The sequence below is a fragment of the Telopea speciosissima genome, chromosome 8 (genome assembly GCF_018873765.1).
Source record: "Telopea speciosissima isolate NSW1024214 ecotype Mountain lineage chromosome 8, Tspe_v1, whole genome shotgun sequence".
NCBI classification, from domain to species: domain Eukaryota; kingdom Viridiplantae; phylum Streptophyta; class Magnoliopsida; order Proteales; family Proteaceae; genus Telopea; species Telopea speciosissima.
The window spans coordinates 14,909,205-14,932,876 of record NC_057923.1 but is presented as its reverse complement, the minus strand read 5'-3'; the positions used below and the strand labels follow the sequence as shown (position 1 = coordinate 14,932,876).

General features: G+C 39.8%; 1 protein-coding gene across 2 annotated transcripts in view; it reads left to right on the top strand.

The window, feature by feature from the left end:
* The window catches only part of LOC122671413 (LON peptidase N-terminal domain and RING finger protein 1), a 34,366-nt gene extending 13,174 nt beyond the window's left edge, over positions 1–21,192 (top strand). Inside the window, exons 6-18 of one of the 2 annotated variants that reach the window (XM_043868607.1) lie at positions 1,849–1,910; positions 2,071–2,264; positions 2,349–2,409; positions 3,054–3,231; positions 4,509–4,547; positions 4,647–4,708; positions 4,826–4,862; positions 14,081–14,130; positions 14,242–14,311; positions 19,853–19,928; positions 20,395–20,474; positions 20,556–20,624; positions 20,885–21,192. In XM_043868607.1, the coding sequence (XP_043724542.1) occupies positions 1,849–1,910; positions 2,071–2,264; positions 2,349–2,409; positions 3,054–3,231; positions 4,509–4,547; positions 4,647–4,708; positions 4,826–4,862; positions 14,081–14,130; positions 14,242–14,311; positions 19,853–19,928; positions 20,395–20,474; positions 20,556–20,624; positions 20,885–20,944 (1,038 nt within the window). In that variant the 3' untranslated portion in view covers positions 20,945–21,192. The remainder of the gene's footprint in view (positions 1–1,848; positions 1,911–2,070; positions 2,265–2,348; positions 2,410–3,053; positions 3,232–4,508; positions 4,548–4,646; positions 4,709–4,825; positions 4,863–14,080; positions 14,131–14,241; positions 14,312–19,852; positions 19,929–20,394; positions 20,475–20,555; positions 20,625–20,884) is intronic. The other variant, XR_006334345.1, reaches the window with a different exon arrangement.
* Positions 21,193–23,672: the final 2,480 nt, after the last annotated feature.

Below are 23,672 nucleotides of genomic sequence, written 5' to 3'. Positions count from 1 at the left end.
GTTTGGAGTTCAATTTTATATTTGTTGGACACCGTTGGCCGATCTAAGGTCTCATGGAGTCGATTTTTTTTTTCTGACAAAAAATTAATTACTTTAATTTCTGGATTTTATTATTAATTTTTTGAATTACAGAAAATTCATATAAGTAGGGAAAAAATTTTCTGTTTCGGTTTGAAATTTTTTTAAAATTTAGGAAAGATAAGGTTAATAGAACACAAACCCATAAAGACTGAATCACAATGATCCAAATCAAACACAATATAGCAGAATACGAAACATTAAATAAAACAGAATCTAACGGTCGGATGGATCTGAAGAGTGAATCAGATAATATCCTTACTAGGGTGATCAGTCCCTCCGAAAATTGAACAGATCCAAGGGTGGGATCTGCTGTAATGTCACATAACAGAATTAGAAAGTTAGCATCAGAATTAGCAACTAGCAAAAATTTGACCGAACTTCCAATTGGCTAGACTGATGAACACAAAATTAAAGACAGTAGAAGTGCTAACAAGGAGGAACAATATACTAGAAGTGAGAGTCAATCCAAGGTTTGGATTTTGCCCAAATAGCAACTTAGCAAGTTATTTCCTGCAGCCAAAAATATCAAGTGACAGAATAGTATTCGAAACACTGCAGTAACAACAGAGAGCGGTGAGCATACGATGGACAGAACACTATGGAGTAAGGGCACAAGATCAGACACACATGTACAGGTGTGGTCTGATAACCAAGTCAACAGATCAGAAAACTCTGATCTGAAGAACTGAGGATGAATAACAGAAATAAAAACCTGCAGCAATGATTAGTCAAACAGATATTATAACAGGTTATTAAATCAAGGAAAACTTAAAGAACAGTTCGATATTACCTTGCTGGAGTTTGATTGACAGAATAGTAATAGGGGACAAAACAACAAGAGGAGGAGAGTAGAAGAGAGAGAGACAATCCGGGCCATCCGGCTTCACCACCAACCTCTACAAAGGCTTCATCACTTTTGGCTGCTACTAAATCACCATAGGAGCTTCATGGCTTCATGAGAGACACTGTTCTTTCTTTTGTCAAAGTTGTGGGGAGCCAGCTCCCCCTCTTTTATTTATAACAGCCCAAATGGACCATACACAAAATAGAAAGTCATTACAATGGAAAAGATCTATTATTTGGTATTCACCACTAACATGACTATTGGGGTTTTAGTTAAAACTTAAAGAGGTGGACCTGTTATGGGCTTAATTAACATAACATGTTTGAACCCATAATGGGCACAAAACAGACTTGGAACAAGTGACTTAAAAGCCCATCGTGGGCTGTCTTAGTAGCCTACGAGTGAGCCATTTTAAGCACAGCTAAATCGGGTCTGTCTGATGGCCCTTGTGCCTCCTTGAGTAAACCTTCAGCTCTGTATCAGCCTAAGGGGAAAAGGAAAACATACTGTTTGTACCAGTGAATTTTAAACTTTCAAGCATAGCATTATTGTGTAGTATGTGTTAAATAATATATTGTATTAAGAATTAAAAAAACCATACCTTGTGAATGAGAGGTTCTGCACGTATCAAAGAGAAGTGGCTAACAAAACTAGCCAATCTCCATCAAGCAACTCAATACCAAGAGAAAATGTACAATTTAAAAAAAAAAAAGTGAAATAAGATCCTGTTAACTTTTTTAACTGTGAATATCCTATGGAATGATGATTTGACCCATCTTGCTACCTTGTCTATAGAACCTTTCTTAGACTTGGGAAAAATATTAAGCCATGAAGTTATTACTTTTTTTAATGTATATTTAATTGTTTATTAGTCTGACATGATTTCATTTTTGGTGATATGCACTTTTGCTATTAATCTGCAGCTAGAACAATATGAGGAGGCTTACGATACTCTTCTTACAGGTCTTCAGGTTGATCCCCTTAGGTAAAGACACTAGTGTGCCTTCTCTCCGTCTCCTTACCCCTCACCTTTCTTTTTGAAGTTGATATGGACAATGCTCCCTTTATCTACACTCATTTGTTGTACAGTATTTCACATAGACTATATGATGAATTTTTCTGTGTTTGTTCCTGGGACTATGTAGCAATCCCCTTCAGGTTGTTCTTCGAGATCTAGAAAGAATAACATTGAGTTTGATCAGAAAGAGAAAACATGGCATACCACAACGTACTGATGACTTTGATTGCACTCTTTGTTTGAAGTTGTTGTATGAGCCTATAACAACTCCTTGTGGGCATTCTTTTTGCCGCCCGTGTCTATTTCAGTCTATGGACCACGGTAATTATTTTTGATGTTTGATTTTCAATAAAGCTATTCTATTTCCTCATTTATCGTATGTTAATGTGGTGAAAAATATGCCAGGCAACAAATGTCCAATGTGCCGAACAGTTCTATTCATTAGTCCGAGGACATGTTCAATAAGGTAAGCTACTTTTCTTATGCTAATTCTATTGAATTACTTTAGTCAAGTGGGTCGGTTTTGCTGGAATTCTTTTCCTCTTCACCTGTGTTATACAGGGTGAACTAGTAGTTAGTTTTTGGACCACTGTACCATGGCCCGGCCTAGATGATTGTGGGCATTACGATATTTTTCCTCACTATCCAAGATGATCTGTCAGTGTATAATCACATCTGATATTTTCAAAGGGAAGAATTTTCTGTCTGGTAGCGTGGCCCCTGGGCTAGTGCGGGGGCCAATGGGAGCGCGCGCAGAAGCATCAACAGGGGCAGGATTTCCGCCTTTCAATGGGGGAGGGGGGAGGTCATTTCCCCCCATTCTGTGTCTGGGCGCAGGAGCCATGCTCCCGGACAGAATCCTTTTTCTCATTTTCAAATTACACCAGGTGATCCTTAGGTAAATCCTGTATGGTTGGGCCAACTTTCTTGCGTTTAGACTATAAATATCAGATTTAGTTAAGGATTTAGGAAGTTTACCATTTTGCTGACCTATGGGTAGCTTGGCCTCATAATTTTTTTCTTCTTTTTCGGAATTCCAACTAAAGTATAGAACACTTTCACTTTTGATGTCCTTTGAGTTGTAAATTGTGTATTCGTGGTTTTCACCAGTGTGACACTGAACAACATAATACAAAAGAACTTTCCAGAGGAATATGCTGAAAGGAAGTCAGAGCATGACAGCTTGACAAATTCAGGTGTTGATTTGATGCCCCTCTTTGTCATGGATGTTGTCCTCCCATGCCAGAAGTTGTCGCTCAATATATTTGAACCTCGCTACAGACTTATGGTGAGTTGGCCAATTCTCTGGTAATTTTGAACTCATGCTATTTCATATTGTGAATCATAAAATAAGAAAACATGGGTCATTTGCAGTCTACATTTGTCCAATAACTTAGATGTGTTTATTTGGTTTATGACTGAGTAATACAGACCATCCAACCCTTAGGCTACTGCTCGGATTGGCCTTGGTGTAGATAATAATAAAAAGAGGCAGACCATCCAACCCTTGGCCATTGCTCAGATTGGCCTTGGTGTAGACTATGATAGAAAGAGCTTATTTTTTTCTTATAAAGTGGAAACAACTGAATGAATACCCTTAATTAATCTTTTTAAATAACAAAGGAAGAAAGTACAAAAATACTTGAACTTGAGAGGATTAAAATAACGTAGCTGAAGGATTGAGAAAGAGGCATCTACAGATTTGGAGGTAGTGAGGTATTGCAGGAGTGTGGCCATATACATGATTTGATTAAAGCTAATTTTAGACATGGTTTGAGGTTAGTTTTAGGTTTTTTTCCTCAGAATTTTGGACTTATTTTGCTAGCTCCAATAAAATAAGTAAATTGTTTCTCGTCAGGAAGTTCATTATTGGTAAAAGATATGCTATTCTGGAGACTTTGTATGCACTGCCCTGTATCAGGATTTAGGAACAATAGCCTAAGCTAGAGGTCCCTTTTGTACCTCTGCTGGAGATTCTATGCTTCCTATACCATTATTATAACACGTTACTGAAACCCATCAAGAGCTTTGCAAAATAAATAAATAAATAAATATTCAAACTATATTTCCATGCAACATCTTAATGATATGGAGCTGAAAGATTGGAAATAAGAAACAAGACATGCATAAGTTAAATGTAATTGAATAAAGATGTTGAGATTGATGACTGGCAGGACTAGAAAGGATACGATCAGAAATAAAAATACAAGGAAATTTAAATTACCAATTGATGTAGTGTCGCCCACATGAGAGAGCGTCCCAGTGCATGAGGCTCACGCTATTGCAAGGTTTGGGAAGGGGCGAATGTGTACAGCCTTACCCCCTGCTTTGCAGGAGAGGCTGTTTCCAAGTTTTGAATCTGCAACCAACAGGTTGCTGACATATCTTAACTATATTGTTTTGATATATCAGTGGTCTAAAATTGTTCATGCCAGTGAAATGTGCTTATTTTTGTCGTTTGTGTACCAGTCAGATAACTGCAGAGTTATGACTTGTGTACTGTGTTCTATGTAATCTCCATTCCTTTGTTCTCTATGAATAATTGTATTCGACTCCTTTAAACAGGTTAGGAGGATCATGGAAGGAAATCACCGGATGGGAATGGTAGAATATTGTATTCATCCTTCTCTTTCTCCTCTTCCTGCTTAGTTTATTAGATTCTCCTAGAATTTCTCACTTCTTTTTCCTCCACTATTATTGCAGGTTGTCATTGATTCTACAACAGGTTCCATAGCTGATTTTGCTTGTGAAGTGGAAATAACTGAGTGGGTGTTGATCTTTTTGTCTTCGTATCTAGCTATAGCTGTTTATTTTTCATTTAATACATGCGTACTTTACCTTGTCTTCTATCTTTTGCCTTTTGGTGTTTGTTATTTGTATAGGTGTGAACCCCTTCCAGATGGACGTTTCTATCTAGAGGTGAATTATTTCTGCTTTTCTTGCTCAGTATGCATGTTTTGATTTCCCTTTGCCTGGATAAAGGCTCTAATGTTATCAGATCATTCAGAGAAATAAATTTGTTTAGAGAAAAAGAAAAAAGAAACTTTATCAGTGCCATTTTACTGACTGTAGAACTTTGTAAATGCTTTTATTCTCATTATAAGCCCTAAGAAGCTTTATAGAGCTCCCGATGTTACGTAAGGCATAAATAGACCAGGTGAGATCCAATATTGTACCTGATCTCTATTCATTTAATCCAGATTTGGATGACTAAAATAATAATTGGGTTAGATTTGGACTCAGCATTTCAAATGTCAGCTGATTTCAGACAAGAATGGTTGAACCTGATTCTAACTTGAAAAGTCTGTAGTGCCATTTGACAACACTCCACTGGAGTGATTCTGTTTTTTTTTTTTCTTTGTTATGGACACTTTGGGAGTGGAATTGCATTTGGTAATTCCAGGCTGGTTTTGTGTTTCTGCAGAACGAATGGTCCAAAAATTGCTTTGAGAACAAAAAATCAGAAACATTTTTTTGGATTTTCTGTTCTCAGAACAAATCAAGCCCGACACTCGACCCTTTCTCGCGATCTCTCTCAGCTCCGCCTTTCTCATCTCTCTCCATCTTTTGGATACTTCCATATGTTTATTTCTCTTCCCTATTCATGAGCTTGATGAATCCTGTTAAGAGGACCAGATTTAGAACTCGATGCTTGGATGATTAATCCATCCCAAGCACATTCTTATTTATAAGAATAAGTGAATAGTAAAATATGTACATGAGCAATGTGGGACTAAACCACATAATACAAAAACTAACAAAATAACAAAGAAAAGGTCCAGAATACCCCCACGGTATTCTGGCCATATATCTAACACTCCCCCTCAAGTTGGAGCATATATATCATGCATGCCCAACTTGACTAAGATAGGATGAAACAGCTTGCTACTCAGTCCCTTGGTGAACACATCAGCCAGTTGATCAGTAGACTTCACAAAAGGAACACAAATGAGGCCGGCCTCAAGCTTCTCCTTGATGAAATGTCGGTCAACCTCCACGTGTTTAGTACGATCATGCTGGACAGGGTTATGAGCAATGCTAATGGCTGCTTTATTGTCACAATAAAGCATCATGGGAAGATGAATAGCAATACCGATATCCTGTAATAATCCTCTAAGCCACAGAAGTTCACAAATTCCTTGGGCCATCGCACGAAACTCGGCTTCAGCACTGGACCTGGCCACAACATTCTGCTTCTTGCTACGCCATGTGACAAGGTTCCCACCAACAAAGGAACAGTAACCAGAGATAGATTTCCTGTCAGGAGAACCAGCCCAATCGGCATCAGTATAGGCCTCAATATTAAGGTGACCCGTGGGAGATAGAAGGATTCCCTTTCCGGGAGCAGACTTCAAATATCTCAAAATACGACGGACTGCATCCATATGAGAGGAATAGGGATCATGCATGAACTGGCTCACCAAACTCACAGCAACTGCAATGTCAGGTCGTGTGTGAGAAAGGTAGATTAACTTGCCCACTAACCGCTGATAAATACCCTTGTCAAGTGCTCACCCTCTTTCTCCCTAAGTTTTGTAGTAGCTTCCATAGGAGTATCCGAAGGATGACGACCTAGCAGCCCTGTGTCAGTCAATAGATCAAGGACATATTTTCGTTGAGAAAGAAAGATGCCCTTTGAAGAGCGAGCAACTTCTATCCCTAGAAAATATTTCAGAGGACCAAGATCTTTGACCTCAAATTCACGGCCAAGGAGGAGCTTCAAATCCCTGATAGCATCACCATCATTACCAGTGACCACAATATCATCCACATAGACTATGAGAAGAGTTACCTTGTCACCAACTCGTCTGATAAACAAAGTGTGATCAGCATTACTCTGCCTATAACCTGCTGAAATCATAGTCTTGTGAAATCTGCCAAACCATGCCCTAGGTGAGTGTTTCAGCCCATAAAGTGCACGCTTGATCTACGAGACCTTGCCCTTGGTCTGTCATCGAGAGAAGCTGGTGGAATGTCCATATATACCTCCTCCTCAAGCTCCCCATGGAGGAAGGCATTCTTGACATCTAACTGTTGAAGATCCCACCCAAGATTTATAGCACAAGATAATAGCACCCGGACAGTGTTGAGCTTCGCCACTGGTGCAAAGGTCTCCTGATAGTCAACTCCATAAGTTTGAGTGAACCCCTTTGCAACCAGACGTGCCTTATATCGATCCACAGAACCATCAGCCTTCTGTTTGACCACGAAGACCCATCTACATCCAACTGGTTTCTTTCCCGGAGGAAGAGTCACAAGCTCCCATGTATTATTTTTATGTAGTGCTCTCATTTCTTCCAACATTGCTGCCTTCCACTTTCCATCTGTAGATGCTTCCTGCCAAGTTTTAGGAATCGAAACAGAAGAAAGAGAGGATACAAAAGCACGAAAAGATGGAGAAAGAGAGCTATAAGAAACAACACGAGATATGGGATGTAAAGTACAAGTCCTAGTACCTTTGCGGTGAGCAATAGGTAGGTCGGATGAAGAGGGATTACCAGGAGATGGAGGATCTGGATCTGGAGCCGGCAATTGGATGGGTATTGGTGCTAAAGGGGATTGCAACTGCCCTCTGTTGGTTCTGCCCCTCGTGTAGGTGAGTATGTTGGAATTGTCAATTCTCTTCTGAAATGCACCAATAGTTCTCTGGACTGGAGTCAGCTCCCCCTGAAGAGGAACATTAACAACACTATTTTCTATGGTCTCCCCCTGTAAAGGATTCCCATTAGGTGAGGGAGGAACAGCCGGAGGAGTTGGGACATCATCCAAAGGAGGTTGGGCATCAGTCAAAGGAGGCTGGGCAGCAGCCAGAGGAACCTCTAGTGGAGGAATCTCAAAGGGCACATCTTCACTAGAACTCTCCCCTTGAAGAGGTGGTGAAGAATAATAAGAAAGGGTCTCATGGAAAACAACATCCATACTCACCAAGGTACGACGGGAAGGGGGATGGTAACACTTATAACCTTTCTGGGTTGGAGAATAACCCAAGAAAATACAACGGAGCCCACGAGGCTCAAGCTTGCCTGGAGATCTGGTATCCCTAGCATAACACACACACCCAAATACTTTGGGAGGGACAATAAAGGAGGAATGACCCAGTAAAATATCAGAGGGGGTACGGGAATTAAGAACCCGAGAAGGGAGCCTATTGATAAGATAGGCGGCAGTGAGAACCGCATCCCCCCAATATTGAGAAGGAACATTCCTCCCAAACATCAAAGCCCGGGCCATTTCCAACAAATGACGGTTTTTCCTTTCTGCCACACCATTCAGGCGGGGTATCAACACAACTAGTTTGGTGAATGATGCCATGATCAGCCAAATATTTTGAAATTGTGATTCATAAACTCGGTTCCATTATCACTTCTCAATATTTGGAGAGTAGCCTGGGCGAGTTTGAATCACTTATGAAAATGCTGAAAACATGAGAAAACCTGATTTTTAGTGTGCAAAAGATATACCCAAGTGTTCCGAGAATGACAATCAATAAAAGAGACAAACCAGCGATGACCAGAAATAGAGGGCTTGCGACTAGGGCCCCAAACATCAGAATGTACCAAATTAAAGCAAGAAGAACTCCTTTTATTTGAAATAGGATAATTTGAACGTGTCTGTTTGGCCAGAACACAAGCCTCACAAAAAAAGTCATCCTTAGTATGTAGGGTGACCAAACGAGGAAATAAATGAGCTAAAATTCCTAAAGGGGGGTGACCTAACCGAGAGTGCCACTGGTAAAGTTCAGAAGAGACCAAGGAGTTCTGATGCAGCGGAGAAGGCAAAGGTGGTGGAGAGAAGCGACCGTCATCAAGCAGGTACAAGCCACCATGCACTTTACCCAATCCAATCGTCTTCCCAGAGGCCAGATCCTGAAACACACAATGAGAGGGAAAAAAAGTGACTTTGCAGTTAAGATCACGAGTAATACTACTAATGGAAAGAAGGTTAGTAGTAAAATTAGGAATATGTAAAATAGACAAAGGAAGAGAGGAAGTGCGAGTTGATGAGTCCTTTTCCAGATATTGAAGAAAGGGACCCATCAGCCACTTTGACCTTATCTTTCCCAGAAGTGGGAGAATATCTGTGAAACAGACTAGAGGAACCGGTCATATGATCTGTAGCTCCAGAATCTATGATCCAAGGATGGGAAGCCACAGAAGCACAATGACCTACAAATGGAATACTGACCGGGCAAAGTGTGAACCTGAAGGAGCGAGGAATTGGCGTAGGCGATGTAGTAGAGGCAGCAGCAATGAAGTCTGAGCATACGAAGGAGGGCACAGTAGATCATCCTGGGATAGACCAAGTGTCGGTGAGCGTGGAGTTGCGATATGATCTCGATCGATGGGCCTTGGTCTTTGTCTTTATCTTTGTCTTGGCAGCCCTTTTAGTTTCAAAATCAGCGGGTTTCCCATGAAGTTTCCAACACTTCTCCTTGGTGTGGTAAGGTTTGTGACAGTACTCACAAACAACAGACCCTGTAGTAGAATCACCAAGAGAAGCAATGCCACTAGGTGTAGGAGTGGCAGGGGCAGCAGCTTGGAGAGCTGATCTGTCAGTAATAGGAGGGTGCAACATGGCAGCCCTACGGTTTTCTTCAGAGGAGACGAGGGCATAGGACTGTTCAAGTGTGGGAAAAGGCTTGTGACCCAACACTTGAACCCGAATCTGATCATACTCCACATTTAATCCTGCCAAGAAATCATAAACCCTGATCTTGTCCATGTGTTGCTTATAAGAAGTAATATCTGCAGCTGTACTTGGGTGAAAATCAGAAAAATGGTCCAATTGTTGCCAAAGGCTGCGCAAGGTAGCATAGTATTTGGAGACTGTCAATTCTCCCTGAGTAGTGTGAAGGACCTTCTTCCTGATTTCATATACCTGGGCATCATTGCCAAGCTGTCCATAAGTCTCCTTGCAAGCAGCCCAAATTTCTGAGGCTGTATCAAGAAGAAGAAAATTGTGTTGTAGATCTGTAACCATAGAACCAATCAAGTAGGACATAAGAACTCCATTGTTGGCAAGCCACTTGTCTTGAGCAGCCCCAACCTCAGTAGGCATAGGAGTGGATCCCCTAATATGACCAGTAAGGCCACGGCCAGCAATGGCAAAGGAGGCAGACCTAGACCAAAGTAGGTAATTGGTGCCATCCAACTTGATTGGATTTGGAGAGAAAGTATGATACTCTGGTTTGCTGTTTCCATCACCAACATAAGTAGCAGTCGAATCCATAGAGTCACCCATGGAGACAGTGAAGAATCCCAAATCGGAGAAGAGGGCTGTTGTGAAGAGAAAGCCAAGAACACCTCCAAGTTAAGGGCTGAAACAAGGATGAAAGCCCTCTAATAATAAAGGAATAAGTGTCTCCAAGAATCAGCAACAAGAGCGGAGAAAACCTTGAGATCGATATTTTCGGGTTTTGAAAAAACCCTGAAATTGCTGAAATCGATAAGATGATATGAGGCCTGGAAAATGACTGTGTGAGGCTGAAATTGCAGTCGAAGTACACTTGAACAGATGTGAAGCACTCCTCAAAAAATCAGAATTAACTGATAAGTGGAACCCCAAGATCGACAATTGTCAGGGTTTTGAAAAAAACCCTGAAAGTGTGAAGAGATATCGATCTTGAGGGCTGGAACTTGATGTAGCTTGATGTAGGTGCTGGAATACTGATCTGCCGCAGGTCTGAAGCTCCAATATAGTGAACAAAATCCTTGTAATATAGTGTGAATCTGTCCAATGAAGGCTGAAGTCTTCAATATTCGCAGCAAAGGAGTGCAGCACCTTATCGATCAATTCTTCATATCATGGGATGAGGTAAAGGAGGGCAGCAGCTGGATCAATTGATCACCTCATCAGTGCTGCCCTATGGGACAGAGAAGAACAAAACGAAACAAAGGGAAGAAGAGAAGAAAAGAGAAGAGAAAGGGAGAAAGATCGAGAATTAGAGAGGGAAGGAGATCGTGGATTGCAATCTGAGTTCTAATCCAGCTCTGATACCATGTTAAGAGGACCAGATTTAGAACTCGATGCTTGGATGATTAATCCATCCCAAGCACATTCTTATTTATAAGAATAAGTGAATAGTAAAATATGTACATGAGCAATGTGGGACTAAACCACATAATACAAAAACTAACAAAATAACAAAGAAAAGGTCCAGAATACCCCCACGGTATTCTGGCCATATATCTAACAAATCCTGTCGTCACGGATTCTTGGCGGTTGTAGATGTGAATGAACCAAACATTTTACCTCTGTAGTACATTTGAGTGCACATGTCCTTGAAAGCTCTACCCAAAACCATGTCTTCGTAAAGCTCCAGACCTTCCTCCTTGGTGATCAACTGCAGCAAACAGGGGAGGAGTGAAAGATTTTAGAGTTAGGGTTTGCAGATCTGCAAGAAATATACAATTTGGAAGCTAACTAAGGGGGAAGCGGGGAGGTGGTGTTCGGAGGGACTGAAATTTGGGAAGTGTTTTATCTGAGAAGGATAGCAGTATGATACCAAATCAGCAAGGGAGGAATTTGATTTGAGCTTCTTCTCCTTGACAACGTTGTAGACAGCAACAATGGCAGATTGACAACGAGAAGAGGAAGAGGAGGGCTTGAGGGAATTGAAGCAGAGTTTGTGAGTTGAGAGGAGGAAGGAAAAGTTGGAGTTGAGGGGATCTAAGAGGGGGTTTTCTGGGGATCTGGTGGCGGTTGTGGGAAGGGAGTGGGTGGATGATCTTTATTGCTGATAAATCTGAGGACATTGTCGTTGTTGTAGTGCTCCACTCCTAGCTTTTATCTCTCTTCCTTCTCCGACTGAATTTGTTTGTGCTTTCTTTGGGTTGAAGCTTGAAAATAGAGACAGACAGAAAATTTGAGAAGCAAAGCAGAGCAGAACAGAATAGAGGAGTAGAAAATATAGAGAGAAACACTTCCATGTTACCAAAAGCCATTTTACTCTGCAGAATCACTCCCTTGGATGGAATCACAGAAGATCATTTCTAGCTCAGAATCACTCCTGTAGCACAGAAATGTTGTCGAATGGCACGTCTATGTCTTTTAGTTTGAAGTAAAACGAAGATTAAGCTTAAATATGCAGATATGACCCATACCTGATCCATATGTAGGATTCATTAGAATTTTGGACTCAAGGTGGATTTGGATTATTTAGTGGTAGATCGGATACGTACCCTGGTTTTTGGGGATCTACTCCAAATTGGACCCATTTTATTCCCGTAGACAAACTGAAGTGGATGCTTAGCTCTTACATTTCTGCATGTCTTCAATTAACATTTGACCTCGGAGACTGAAGAGTGATCCTGAAAAGGCTTTGGATGTGTCCTAGTGTTCCTGGAAGTTAAGAAACAATGTGAATATAGTATAGAATTTCCTTAACATATATTTTGTATGCATTTCCTCTGCCATGGAACTAAATCTCGGTAGTGCAGCTGACAGAGATGAAACCTTAGGGGGAGTTTAAAAAATACCAAGTTTTGACTGGTTTCGACCCTGTTTTGAAGCTAAAGAAGGCCTCAAAACAAATCCCCATGAAAGGACAAGAGGTGAACTTGAAGTGTGAAAATGAATGGATGCACGTCAGGAATTTTATAAGAAATAGGTATGAACCAGTAAATGCTTGTAATGGATAAAGCAAAGATAGAACCATCTAAGAGGAGGGTATTCTATCTCGTAGTAGGGGTGGAAAGCCATGATGATTTCGAACAAAGACTGCAAAGCAACAAAATAAAGCAACATCACCAGAGTACCCAAATTACTTAAGATATTATTCATAAATAAGCAAATACCCCCTATTTGAATTTAATAAAAATAGTTAAAAAATAAAATTCTAAATGGATAAAAAGTCAACCCCCTAGTTCAAGAACAAAAACTGAATTTTCGGCGGTAGGTGCAACTTTCAACTTTTAAATGCTGGGGTGTTTTTCTCAAATCTAAAAATTTCATAAATCTTAATATGATAAATCATTGCTAAAAACCAAAAGAGCGGTAAAATATTCATTTGTTTTGATGTCTAAAAATTTATTTCCATTCAGAGTGATTTTAAACAGCATTCGCGCTCACAAAATTAAGTTTGACTGGAAAGCTTTCCAACAAATCCAAGATTGCTTCAATCTGAATATCTGATTTATATTGAAGGAGTTGTGTTCTGGTCAAACCTTATTCGAGACAATGTCCAAGAACAATATACACTATCAAACTTGGGTCAAAACTACCAACCATGAGTATTATTTTGAGTGTTCTCTGTGTGAAACTAATGCATGGATTGGGTTCAAAATGTCAAAAATAGGCAGCACAACAAGAATCAGGCAAAAAAACAACTTTTGGGCTTCAAAACCAAGGTTCGAGTCAGTCTAGAGAAAGTACCAGGTTTCAACCGAGATATGGTCGAAACTAAGACAACCTTGGTTTCTGGCTGGTTGAAACCAGTGTTGGCACTGAGTTCTCAATCCTTGTCCTCAACAAGGTTACAAGGAACATTGCTGAACATCAAGGGCTCTCTTTACCTACCTTTAATGTATTCTCTTACTCCGATCTAGAAAAACAAGAAAGGCAAAGGAGTCGAATGAAGTCTTAGTTCAAAAATGAACAAGATACCTTTTTAATTCCTCTTCTGAAAGATACAAATACAGTTTTATGTTGTATTTCAGGGGAGGAAAGGGAGTGATGAATGGAAGAGGGTGCTGCTTTAAGAATGTCATACTAGTGTATAGCTAATAGAATTATAGAAGGAAGATATATAACTTGCAAAGGACCTCTTAACATACAACTTCCTGTTGAATTTTATTGATGGAGAAAGATACAGCACCAATGAAGCAAAACTTCATGCTGTATTTTCTCATAAAAATGCCTTACCATTGCTTTTTAATGATTAGAAACTACATTACATTGGATTTGTATTTTCATAGCATAACAAGGGTAAATGAAGTATGTTGAGATATTTGAAGAGGTCTGACAATTTGCTGGAGGTTTATGAGCATTTTTCTTGTATAATCCTTCATTTTTTTATTTGGGCTTGGGGGTGGGGGGTGGGGGGGAGGTAATGATTGTATCCCAATTTCAAATCATAATCTGTAGGAAATTTAGTTGTTTCTCTAAATAGATTTCCAATGTATCTGATTTTGATGCAGGTTCAAGGTCGTCGAAGGTTTCATATCGTCAGATCTTGGGATCAGGATGGGTGAGCTATCTCACTGTTATTGGGTATTGTAATCATTTGGAATCTCGTTGGTTAATCATATGATTCACATTTTACCAAGTGGATGATTTGTTTTGGACTTTCTTTTTAAAGGTATCGTGTTGCAGAGGTTGAATGGATTCAAGATATTTATCCACAGGAAGGGACAAGGGAGATGGAAGATGTAAGCTTACTGCAATCTTTAGCTCACTGAGCACCCTTTTTTTTCATGTTCCCCAAGGATGGAAGAGTCTAGAAGTACATTGAGGTGCTTTAGAAATTAAAGTGGATATGCAAAAAAGATGTGCCTGGTGTCATGCAATGGGAATGTGAATGAACATGCCATGTGGACCTAAGGGTGGTAAAATTGAGCCCAAACTCATGAATCCACTGAACTCATCCACCTAGTTGGTGGATTGAACCCATCGAACCCATTAAAATTTGTGTTAATGAGTTGGTTGGGTTCAGCCCAGTTATTTAATGGGGGTTCTGGGTGGGTATAGGACTATTATGGTCGAATGGGTCGCAGGTACTCTCTCTCTCTCTCTCCAAAAGCACTCCTATTTTTTTCTTTCCCTCTCATCATGATCTCTCCACCTTCCCCACTCCAATCCCTCCCACCCACCCCCGATCTTCTTCTCTCTACCCCCCCCCATTTTTCAGTTCATCTCAGCCCCATGTTTTTGGGTCTTCCTCTCAATTTCCTTTCTTTTCTTAATCTGTTCATTCCCCCCCCTCTTTCTCTCTCTTTCTAATCTCTTTCTTGAAATACTACTAATTTATATGTTATTTTAGTTGTATTAATATTTATGTCATAGTTTTATAATGTATATTTGGATCGACTTGACCACCACAATTATGAGCTTAGCGATGATGTGGGAACAAGTTTTGAGGAACAGTGCAAAGTGAAGGTAAAAGGTATCAATTGGAGCAGGTTGGGATCGACCCAGTCATGGGTTGAGTGATGATGTGGTATCAAATACACTAGGGAGGGAAGAGTGTAAATCGAATGTAAGTATTTTTTGAATCAGGTTCAGTCGACCTGGCAATGAGCTAAGTGATGACATCGAACAAATATGTGGGTAGACTATAGAATTGAACGTAAAATGTTGTTACTGGATAGGGTTGGGGCTAACCGACACTAGTTTCGGCAATTAAGTGGAAGTAGAAGGATTAATTAGTTTGCAGATTGGTGGTGGTTGATGTCGGAGTCTTAGAGGGCATTGGAAGAGGAAAAGAGGCCATTGTTCAAGATGTTGAGGTGGGAGAAATCTGGTACTGGGATTCTGGACATATCCATCACCAGAATGAGCCAACCCACTTGATTGCCATCCCTATGTTGTTAGTGTCTCAGGCCTAACTATGCTTCCATCAAATAATTTACTAGTTGATTAGCTTTACGATTACCTAAGGATTAGGTTTTGGAAAACCAAAAAATTTCCAGAATCACAAGATTAGGAAATTGAACCAGAATATGAGATTTTAATATCTCAGAAATGACTATCATATGTTGACCCAAACTGGTCGAGCGGTCTGTTAATGAAGGGAAGCAACTCAGTAATTTGAACAGATTCTGTCGGTCAGTTTAGGAATTATGCAGAAAACCCTACTTGAACAAGGAAATTGAAATCAAGTAAAACAGAATTTTTATATTTAAAGTTTAGTGCCTTCAAACTAAGATCTGTTACTGATATGATATGATAAACTAGCTAGCAAAACCCAGATATTAGATTATGAAATCAGAATCAAAACTGAAATTTTTAGAAATTAAAGTGCTTGATGGAAAGTTTTACAGGGCTATTGTCCGACCAGCTATGATGTATGGGGCGGAATGTTGGCAGTCAAGAAGTGCCATACGGCAAAGTTATGTGTTGCAGAGACAAGGATGCTAAGATGGATGTGCGGCAAACTAGGAAGAATAAAGTATGGTTTAAACGTATTAGAGCTGATGTGGGAGTTGCCCCGAGCCCCCGATCAGCGACAAGCTCCGAGAATGTCGTCTGAGGTGGTTTGGCTATGTGCAACGGAAGCCTGGGGACGCCCCAGTAAGGAGCTAAAAGAGCTAGGGGTAGGCCTAAAATCACCATAGGTGAGGTTGTGAAGAATGACATGCATAGCCTGGGTCTTGTGCCAAGTATGAGCTCAGATAGAGCCTATTGGAGGGCAAGGATCCACGTTGTCAACACCATGTAGCTGAGGTTTTCCTGATTTCCTGGGCTATCCTCTTTCCTCTTACTTTCATTTTTTCATTTTTCATTTTCCATTTCTCAATTTTCTTATCTCATTTTTTTACTTTTTATTCTTCATTCCCCTTACTGTCGTTTTTCTTTGTGAGGACCTCAATTTTCCCTACTTTGTTTTGAAAAAGGATCCATGTAGCCGTGATGCAGAATTATCACCAAACTGGGCTTCTTTTAGTAGGAACAAGTCTAGGGTTGGGATATATATATGTTGGGCCTTTGATCCCAAGGGTTTTCTATGTAATAGACCACTTAAATGAGCCTAAACTAGGGGTATATAGGTTGCATACGTGATTAGCCCAATACTTAGTTTATTTTTATGTTTTTAATTGAACCGGTTCAAATTGGTTGCATCCAAGGTTCAATTTAAGTGATCATGTGACTTGGTTAAGTAGTCATGTGATGTAAGTTGGGCTGGATTAGGACAATATAAATCCAGTCATGTTTTGAGTCTATTTCCTTTAGTATTTCAGTTTTCTCGTTAGTTTAAGTTACCTAATAGGTTAAGGATAGGGTTAGACCTTTCCTTTTTAGTGTCTAAGGTTATTTTTTAGTCTTCTATATAAGTTTGTAAGGGAGGCCAGCATTGAATATGAATTTTGATTAATGAAAAGCTTTTGTTTGCTGCCATTGTTGCTGCCCTGCTCTGTTGAGTGTTGCTCCTTGTGAGTGTGCATCCTTGTGGATCTCAAGGTGGAAAGGGACTGGTAGAATCCGGTTGACTCCTTACGCCGTGACTGCTGGGAGGATCTTCTTCAATTCGAAGGTGGTTCTATCCTTCACATCTGTTCAAGCTGCTGCCAGTGGAATCTCCAGCAAGTTTGACACCCAATTTCTTCTTCTATCCTCTAATCCTTTCCCCCAATCGATCCCCTTTATTTTTTGTTTGAATCCCATAAACCCTAACTCCATTAAACCCTAGATCTTGTTGCCCAGCCATATTTAACCATTAGAATTACTTCAAATTCAAACCACAGCCTCTCCTTAACACCCCCTACACTCGACCCAAGCTGCTGCCCCTATTTGTCTTTTAAAACCCTAAATTTGACCTAATTTCTAAACCCGATACCCTAACCCTAATTTCTGGAATTTTGAATTCTCATCTAAACCTAACCAAACCTAGCTTTCTAAACTCCCCAAAACCTGCCTAGTTTAATCCTATAAACTATATTCCCATTATCCTACCCTAACCCTAGGAATTGACCTAAATCCTAATGCTGTCCATTCGAACCGGCAGCCCCTTTTGTTATTTGATCCTGTTGTTTGGCTCCTAGTAGGTCTCCTACCTATCTAGGACTACATTAAGCCGACCCCATTTAGTTGGGATAAGGCTGAGTTGATGTTGTTGTGTAAGTAAGATTTTAGAATTCGATGTCAAGTTCTGATTTTGAAAACAGAATTGGAATCAGCACTAGGAATAGGCAAAAGCCAAATTCCATTCAACTAAAATCGCAGGGAAGGGTCTAGCCCTTTACATTATTATCTATAGAGCTGAGCATTGTGGTCTCAGACTCCAAAAAGGAAAGCAAAACAGCAATTAAAACTGAGCCTAACTCCTCTAGCCGCTGGCAATTTTTGGTTTCCTAAAACAGCTGAAACACTAAACAAAGATAGAAAACTGGAATGGAAACAGGTTGGACTCATAATGTCCTTTTTTATTTTTGGTGAATGGAAAATTAATTAAGAGAAAAAAAAGCAAAAAGTACAACAGTGAAGCCCGAAGGCAAGACAATATGGGGACCCCTATGAGAAATTGAGAACAACAAACAACTAAAATGATGATACAGAAAAAACTAGGGGAGGGGAAAAACATTTAACCAAAGGATGATACAACAAAAACCGGGGATGGGGCAGAAACATCATTAAAGATGATACATCTAAAAGTTGGGGATGGGGGAGAAATAAGAGGGAGATCCCAACTATTGGCAAGATGCCTATTTCTCAATGTGTCTGGGCTCGCAGAACGTATTGGTAAAAATTTATTTCTGATCTCAAAAGAAATAGTTTCCCCAGATCAGTTCTATAGTATGCGATGAGGAGTTCCATCTTCTTTTATTTCTTTCTCACCAAATATGGTGAATCACAACATAAAAGGCAAGCTTACCAATAATATCATAAATTGACTTACCGCTGAAATTAATTGAAATTCACGTCCATTCTCTCTGAAAGGGAAGGATAGTTCTTTGATGAGGCCAACACTTTCCAAGGATCCCTTTCGAGACAGATCTAGAAAAATGACAAGAAAAGAATAAATGGTCCACATTTTCTGGAGTTCCAACAGAGATAACAATTAGGGATGGAAAGGTTTCTCTTGAGAAGGAACTCCTTGGTTGGAAGAGACCGAGTCAAAGCCCGCCAAGCAGTAAAACTATGCTTAGTAATGTTTGAACTGAACCATACAAATTCTATGCTAAGAGATTTTCTGGGATTTTGATAAATTGTAGAGGAGAGACTCATAATGTCCTAATCCAGCCTGATTACTACATTATAATAATAAAGAATAGGGAAAAGGCTGGGTATGCCGCCAGGGTGCCCAACATGTGTCATCCTCTCTCCTCCCCTTTTGGAAAAGACCCCCTTGTCCTCCTGTGTCCAGCCCTGTATTGGTGTAGCTTATCGAAAGCTGGCAGCATGCCTAAACCTCTCCCTAAAGAATAAAAGAAATAGGACGCTAAGTGATCCCCATGATTTGGGTGAACCATGTCTGAACCAAAGTTCAGATTCGAACCATAAACTGGTTCAAATCAGCACCATAATATGCTATTCTGGTGGTCTGGTTCTCCTGCGTTGGTACTTAATAGAGTACCTAGCATCTGCATCAAGTACATGTGAAGATAAAGCATGATATCCCCTTGTAGAGCTCATAGTTCGAGAACTCGCGAGATCTCACCGAGTTTCTCGGATTTTCAAAATCCTGAGACGAGATTGCCTGCGAGTCTCAAAAGTGCAATATCTCGGGGAGATCTCGGATCTCGGTTGGATCTCGGTTTCGACCCATTATTTTAACCCACCTACCACTTAAATACCTTACCTAATTGGACAAAACTCGACATATCTCGGCGAGATCTCGGATCTCGGGTTGACCCAAAGTTGAGGCTTCGAGTTGAAAAAAAAAAAATGCACCAACTCGGCGAGATCTTGGCGTGGCGAGATCTCGGCGAGATCTCGACTCGTCTTGGTTTTTCCAAGAGTCGAGTTGGTACCGAGACCCGAGTTTTAGTACCTTGGTAGAGCTTAGGGCAGTAGGCATATGACAGTCTAGCCCTAAGCTCATGTTTCACTCCTTTTTGAATCATCCGCCATTTTCCAGATACTATTCTTGATTTAAGTGGCATACATAGATTTCCTCATGCCTCTGGTTACTTACAGTATGCAACATAAAGTTAAAATTTTAATAATGGATGGCAATCATAAATTTTTAGCTTTGACTCATTGTGTGGTATCTTTTGATATTGTTGCTTCTCTTTTGTTTTGGATGCTTGCAGTTACGAGAAGTGGCCAGTGAGGCAGCAGACTTTGCTCGCTCATGGATAAGACGGGCTAAGGAAGCAACACGAGCAGGTGCAACATTAAGAACATAGAATAACATGAAGCAAAATTCCATGCAGTAGATCTCTTATTAGGGGGATGAGGGAATCCAGTTGTAGGTCTAGGGGTTTAGTTTTGTGGTTACCCACATTCCCAAAACAGGGGTAAGGGGAAGAAATCCTTCTTTGTGTCTTATGTTTGTCTACTTTGGGTTACCCTCTTGGTTAGCTAGTGGACCACCTTGCCTCTTGGTTATCTAAACATTTCTTGTCCTCCCCCCCCCCCCCCCTCCCCAAAATCTTTTTTATTCTTTTGGGTGATCCATAAAGAGAAGTACAAGTGAACAACATAACATGGTGAATTCTCCAGGAAACAGTGTAATTGAGAAAGAAATTCTCCTCTATCCCCCTAAAAAAAAAGAGTGAGGACGTACTTCTGCCATCCTCTTGCAACATGCATCTTGTTCAATTTGGGCTTCATGATAGTGAGTTCAATGCAGATTGGAGATCAAGACGATTGGAACTAGTTCAAGCTGAGGCAATGCCCACACCTCAGGATCCTGAGCGCTTCAGTTTCTGGGTATGCATATTTTCTGGTTTTCAATTTGTTAACAGCCAAATGATTATTTTGACACTTTTTCTTATACATCCTTGTTTGCAGCTTGCTAATCTCTTGAACCTAAGACCAGCAGATAGATTGGCACTCTTGTGTTTAAGAGATACAAAAGAGGTATTGACTCTAACTCACACATGCTCCATTTTATGGAACCCTTGACCCCTGTAGAACTGGTAGTACTATTATGTCAAAAATTAATCCTATTAGATATTGGATGAGTATCCATTCGTAATGGATCCCTATTGGCTAGCATGTTCCTGTGTGATTTATCCTAATGATTGATTGTTATCAATGTTTAATTAGCAGTATGGAATTTTCTGTCCTTGTTTGTTCCTTGCTGCTCTGACGCTTCAACCTGTTGTTGCATCCTGCAGAGGATACAGCGTGGGCTTATTTATCTTAGAGCTGAGGAACAGGGCTGCCGAATGCAGTGACAGAAATGGTTGTGTAACCATTTTTTGATGTTACCTATTTATAGATGGATATATGAATCTCAATTGATTTATAAGATTCATATTCTTTTGATCCACCCGATTCTGTCTGTGGAAACCTTATTGTAACAATGGTTACTGTTCAACTCCATTCCCTCTTTTATGAGATGCTGTTCTCACTCTTGTTACTGTCTTGTATTCTCCTCAGATTAAGAAAAATTCTTATCCAATACATCACTTGCAGCAAGGTGTGAATTTGGAAGTGTCACTATTGATGGGACTACCTGAAGTCAATTGCTGTGTCCGTATTATATACTTTGATACTGCACTGTTTTCTGCTACAAAACCAAAACAGGAGGTGATAATACCCTGTGAGGAGAAAATTCAACATTTTCAAATACCACCTTGGTGGATTTGGAACTCTTTGATTTGATGTGGCTGGTTATGTTTAGATTAATACAACCCACTAACTATGGTCTTCCTATTTCATGATCCCGGCTCCAAGTTTAGATTAATAAAACCTACTAACTTGACATGTGAGTAAGGGACCTATGGGTCTACCTGTCCACAACATCTAGCTATTTGATCCATCACAGGAAAGATTTTTAGGTCATTTAGGTAAGGCTTCCTAAGTGGGCAGTGTTTTTATCTGGTTAATCAAAAAATCTATCATATGGTAATCCATGTAAAACTCATTCTATGGACAGATAGACCCCTAGACCCCTCACGTACCAAGTTTCAATCTAAATGGAGTTTGTCAGGTCAAGTGGTAAAATACAACTTTGAAAATCTAGGGTTAGGAGAGAGTACACATCAGTTGTTGTACTGTAGGTGTATGTGCATAGACATGCGTGGAGATGCATACCAATACATCAGGGGTACATGGATGAAGTTGACTCTGGAATTTGATAAGCCTTATCTACACCCTTAACTATTTATCCAACCGTTGAAATTGCCATATCACCATATCATTTTTTCATGGTACGAAGTTGGAGTAATTTGGAAACATTGGGCAATTTACTTTACACCTTTAATGTGGCAGATTTTGTGGACAATCAAGAAAAGCTTATTTTGATTGGGCCATGAAGCGGAATTTTTTGTATATGCAATGCTTACGTATGAAAATAGAAGGAAAAATCCTATGACTGTTTGTTTGGATATAAATGAAAAATCTCACTTTTGTTGAATCCTCTTATTAAGGGCCTCTTTGGTATCATTTTTCATTTTCATTTTCTGATGCATAAACATTTTTACAAGTGTTTGGTACACTATATGGACCCTATTTCTATTTATAAAACATCAAAATAATTGAAAACACCTCAAAAATGATAGAGGCCAAAATCTGTTTTTCATTCATTTTTTTCGCTCTTTAATAAGCATGTGCTTATAAGATCCATATACGAAGGGTAAAATAAAAAATTTGCTCTTATTTTTAGAAAGGCAAGCCCCATCCTCCTCCTCTTCTTCCTCCTTTCCTCTTCCTACAACCTACCGCACCCTACCGCACACCACCCCTGCCCCCCCCCCCCCCACCTCTGCAACAGTGCAACGTATTATATTTCCTTTCCACAGATTTGGTAATTAATTAATTAAGGTGCAGAGGAGAGAATGAGAGATCGCTCCTCCATGGGTGGAAATATGAGCAGCACCATTTGAAAAAAGAAAGCAAAGCTGAAAAAGTAATTGTAAGACTTTGTTCTCCAGTCCTTCACATGCTCTTCCCCCTTATTGTTTGAAAATTACAACCCCAGAAGAAAAGGAAACTGAAAATAATAATAAAAAAAAAAAAACCATTTTCTATCTTTCTTCATCTACATTTTGACTGACATTCTGCAGATCTTGCGGAATTTTTTTAAAAAATCTGCTGCAACTACCTTATTGTTCAATTATTTTACTGGGTTTCCTTCTGATCTTGGGCTTGGTTTGTTTCCCAGTCAATGGTTTTTTATTTGGGTAAGCTCTCTTTCATACCATGTATATACCATTTTGTTTTTATCTTTTAATTTATGATCTTTCTTCTTTTAGATTTTAGGGTAGTTGGCCATTTTGTGTTTGAGGGATAGCTTACTTCTGGGATTCTTTTCTGGTGGGTATTCGCAATTCTGAGTTTTCAACGAGGTAATCTTTCCTTATGGTTGTCGTTGTTTTTCTAATCACCCTCTTCTCTTTTATCTCTTCATCATTTTATTTTTCTGAGATTTGATAGACACTATTTCTCATTTTGCATAAAGACGGTTTCAGATTGGGGAGGAAGATGGGTGAAGAGATGCCTTCTTCACCCACCACTTAAACTACATATGGGCTTTGGGTTTGGACTTTTTCTTAAAAGTTGTTATAAAAATCATTTGTACCAAACCTATTTTTCATTTTACAATCTATTATGTTTAGTAGTTATCAAACACTTTTTATTTTTCCATCAAAAATGATTTTCAGTAATGATTTTTCTAAATAGGATAAAAACAAAACGAAAAGTGATACCAAAATATATTAAAAGATAAAAATCCTCTCATGCACATCTTTATTGTACGCACTGTAGAGGGTTCGTAGAGAAGCTTCTTCTAGCTGTTGAATCCTCCCATGCACATCCTTATTGGCCCTATACGTGCTGATGCAGGAGCTACGCAACCAAGCAACAATCCTCCTCCCATAAATATATTTCTTCCCTTGCTTGTAATTAGGAAAAAGATTCTCTTAGTTGGCGTCTTGGCAAGGGAGGCTATGCATGCAAGCA